Here is a 3,876-nt window from a genome sequence, read left to right on the forward strand (position 1 = left end):
AATCGACAGCGGTTTACAATCAGAAAAGTTTGCAGATGACGAGCAAAAAATATAGCTCCTTCCAACATACAAAATTTTTTGAAGAAAGTCAATGATTAAAAATTTTTTTCGTAACTTTGCGCTATCACACAATGGAACACAGATAATAAAGTAGGTGAAGCCAGCTTATTATTAAACATGATGGGTATAAATAAACTTCTATGTGTTTTCCACCACCTATGAAGGCCCAGTTATGAGCAATTTATTTGTTCTGCAGGCAACTCGGAGTGCGAGGGTTGCGATTTTTCCGTCGTGATCTGAAATCCGAAAATTACGCGACTCCAGATTAAGTACATGTACTAAAGATAAAGGGACTGTGCTTATCAGATAGTAGTGCGTTCATTTAACAGGGGACACGCAGAAAAAACATAGCGACGGTACAATTCGAAAGCTTTTTGGCCGATCTGCAGCCCGCTACGCTATTCGAACTCCCATTTTGATACGCAGGTTTGGAACTCCCATTAATGAATGCAGTTTTGGCACTCATTAATCCCGTGCATCTCTGAGTTTTGAAGGATAGAATGTATATTTTATTGTGGGATGGAATATGGAGACAGCCAACGGATTGGAACGATTGTAACTAGCATGACACCCAGAATGTCACACGTCAGAATGTATATTGAAATGTGGAAAGGAATATCGAGACAGCCTATGCATTGCAACGATTGTAACCAGCGTGACACCCAGAATGTCACACGCCAGAATGTACATTGTAATGTGGAATCGAGTCATGAGTCAGCTCATGAATTTTAAAGATTTATTTCACCGTACAATTTAGAATGATCATGTCGAGGTGTAAGTTTAGCTATACAAACTCAGATTGTGATCATTTGCGATCTAAAGTCATCAGACACATCATCAGCTTTGACGTCTTTGCAAATTCAGAGTCTTTTTTATAGCTTCGCCACTTCACCTGAATAAACGCTGAGCACCGAGGATATGGTCATCTTGACAGATGTACATACACGTGTAATAAAAAAATTATTCTAATACAAATTGAGGTTGTTCTAGGAGATAACTTCCCTTGAAAAAAATTAGAAAAGTTAAACATAATTCTGTCATCTTTGCTAATATTTCCACTATATTTTGAATATTTTTAATTTTTTAAACCAGTGAGTTTAATTTTTTCTAACAAACAGTTAAATCTATATATCAACAATTCATTGTGGAGCTGATGCCATTAGCTGTGGTGACGGATGATCTCTGACAAACAGCTGTTGGCATGCGACAAATAAAACCAACTGTTCCAATAATATCATAAAGCTATAAATTCAGACCGTGTATCGTACAAAGTCACAGAAGTTCTAACAGCCTTTCGTTCGTGACGCGTTTTGCCTTAGCCTCAGACCGCTTTAAGCCTTTACGACTACCAACATGAGGATATCTCTCGGTCTTGTCCTTCTTCTCACGGCAGGCTTTGCCTTCTCCGGTGTTGAAGGGTAAGTGAACTCAGCAATTACATTCGGACATTGTGCTCTCCCCTCCTGTTCACCTTCATCTCAAATTATTTGATAATATTGCTTTGAGCTCTAATTTTGTACAGCCACTACAACTCAATGCCGAAAAAGTTGCGAAAAAGTTGCATTTAGAGCTATAGATATTACGTGTTTTCCTGACTATAATGAGAAATGTTCATCTTTTGATGTTACTCACCTGGTGTACTTGTTTGTATTCATTTCTTAACCGCAGTGTAACTGCGTGTGCAAGGGCCTTAGTCATCATGTTGAGGAACACAGAGAAGGCATCTGCCTCCATTGAATGCAAGTCGGATCCAAAGGGAAGTGCTGCCTTGACTGCCCTCGCAGGTTAGATATTGCAAGATTTATTACCATCAATTGGTTGATCTGAAATTTTCTACCACCACACTAATCTATGGTTAATTCTCCCAATTGATATTGGTTTCAAAAACTCAATTCTAGACCTTGTCTTTTCTAGGTACTGGTGTTATCTAGACGCCAATCACGAAACAGTAAGCGAAATTATAGTAAATTCGTGAGAGATATAAAACAATAAGTAGCAATTTACGCGCTCTGCAGGTGATCCTGTCTGCAAAAACTACAAGTTCACTGTCGGCGATCAGAAGTGCGAAATTCTCGCAGTTCCCTACATGAAATGTGTAGCTGGAAAACTTGGAATCGTAAGTCTGGAAATGAGGCTAAGTTGCCTTTACATTATCTGTCATGAACTCCAATTTGAATATTAACTTACATTATTTGTGTTGTTGAACGTGACAGCTCAAAATGTGACCAACACAATATATAGTGCACCATTAGAGATATTCATTTCAAACAATTTCATTAGTTGTTAAATAATATTATGAAGTTACAACCCTAGTAAATGTGAATACAGCTCTCATTCTTTTATTTCTAGTTGAACGATGATGGCTCCATCAACAACACGAAGATCTTAGCTAAGTTCAAGTCTTACGCCACCAGCAAACCTGGCTGCGACGCACCCGAGTACGACTTCGGTGCGAAAAAATGTGGCACTCAAATCAACAACTACGCGGTAAGTTTTTCTTGCCTTAGCGGGACACTCACAAACTTATTTCATGGCAGGACAATGAGTTAAGATTATGTCGAACTGAATTTATTTCAACAGTTAACTTGGAGGCCGAGTGATAATTTTATTTGCGAGTATGTAGAAACTTATGAAAATCATTCATAGTTCCTGTTAAAATACGTGTCGATATTCCAGACCATAAACAAGTTTCTTTGATCTAGTAATGCCCTTTCCTAATGCCAATGTAACATATGCTTACCTGTAGAATCTGTCATTCTACCTCTATATATCCTTTGAATAATGTTGCTTACAGTTATCACTGATATTATAAGCTTTCTTTCACTACTATCCACTTCAACTGAAGCATCACTTCATGCCATTAACGTGTTTTTTACTTTATATAATGAACTATTACAAACAGTTCCTGAAGAAGGCTGCATGCATCGCCTCCTTTGCGAGCAAGTACACTGGGTGACCTGCACCAGCTGGTCCTCATTCCTACATCTGACTGGCGGCTTTGGAATGTTCACAACAGGTGCACAATAATATTAAGGGGACCACTTTCTCCAGTCACGTACAGGGAAAATTGTGTAATCGGAAGTTTATTGTAATTTGTACAACAATAAATTAAATAACTTCCTACTTATAATCATATTAACAATTATTATTACATTCAAACACAAATGAAATTGACACAGTTCTGAAGAAGTAAAGCATTTCGATTTGTACTGATATGTATATATATAAATTATATGTATATTATGATATATTCTGTGTCAAAAAATTGCTGTTTGATGCACTTCAAATTATTAGAATTCGACAAGTTCAATGTAAAGTGCCTTGAATATATGTTCAAATTAATTAGCGTGTAAGAAATCATTTTATACTTATATATAATCAGAAATCATAATGTTTTATAGTTCCTAGCACTTCAAAATTAGTAACTTGCTGTTGTCCTTCGAACCTGTACACTTGCTTTTTCTTTTCCTGACAGGTTTAAAAAGTTTCGGAACACTTCAACAATGGATATTTTTTTATTATTTCACCCAAGCTGTGCGAAATAACTTACAATACATTATCTGCATGAATGTTGTTTTAATTGGCCCTTTTGATGTGGATAAAATGTCGTGTTGTCTGTTGCCAAAATCTCTTCATATGTTGAACGCGCATTCAAATCATGAGGTATTAAAAAAATTAATAAGTAAAGTACGCGTAAGAATTTAACACCAAAGACCCAAGAAGCCTTCAATAGCTACATTTAAGTGGCGAAGATGCGATACATTTTGTTTCGAGAGACACGTCGCTGTCTTAAACTTGAAGTAAGTTTCACGAACA

The 3,876-nt window shown here is 36.8% G+C and overlaps 1 protein-coding gene across 1 annotated transcript; it reads left to right on the top strand.

Annotated features, from left to right (window-relative positions):
* Positions 1-1,320: 1,320 nt before the first annotated feature.
* LOC108668588 lies at positions 1,321-3,629 on the top strand. Its single transcript, XM_018155829.2, has 6 exons — positions 1,321-1,478; positions 1,729-1,844; positions 2,076-2,176; positions 2,410-2,547; positions 2,963-3,076; positions 3,536-3,629. The coding sequence occupies exons 1-5, from the start codon at positions 1,414-1,416 to the stop codon at positions 3,014-3,016; spliced, it is 474 nt and encodes a 157-aa protein (XP_018011318.1). The 5' UTR covers positions 1,321-1,413; the 3' UTR covers positions 3,017-3,076; positions 3,536-3,629.
* The last annotated feature ends 247 nt before the right edge of the window (positions 3,630-3,876 follow it).

The sequence above is a fragment of the Hyalella azteca genome, unplaced genomic scaffold (assembly GCF_000764305.2).
Source record: "Hyalella azteca isolate HAZT.00-mixed unplaced genomic scaffold, Hazt_2.0.2 contig16409, whole genome shotgun sequence".
Classification (NCBI taxonomy): Eukaryota; Metazoa; Arthropoda; class Malacostraca; order Amphipoda; family Hyalellidae; genus Hyalella; species Hyalella azteca.

What these genes read in the sequence shown, in the direction of transcription:
- LOC108668588 (XM_018155829.2), top strand. Translation starts at nt 1,414, where the DNA reads ATGAGGATATCTCTCGGTCTTGTCCTTCTTCTCACGGCAGGCTTTGCC. An exon ending in GCCTTCTCCGGTGTTGAAGG is followed by an intron (nt 1,479 to 1,728) that starts GTAAGTGAACTC and finishes TCTTAACCGCAG; the next exon opens with TGTAACTGCGTGTGCAAGGG. An exon ending in TGCCTTGACTGCCCTCGCAG is followed by an intron (nt 1,845 to 2,075) that starts GTTAGATATTGC and finishes CGCGCTCTGCAG; the next exon opens with GTGATCCTGTCTGCAAAAAC.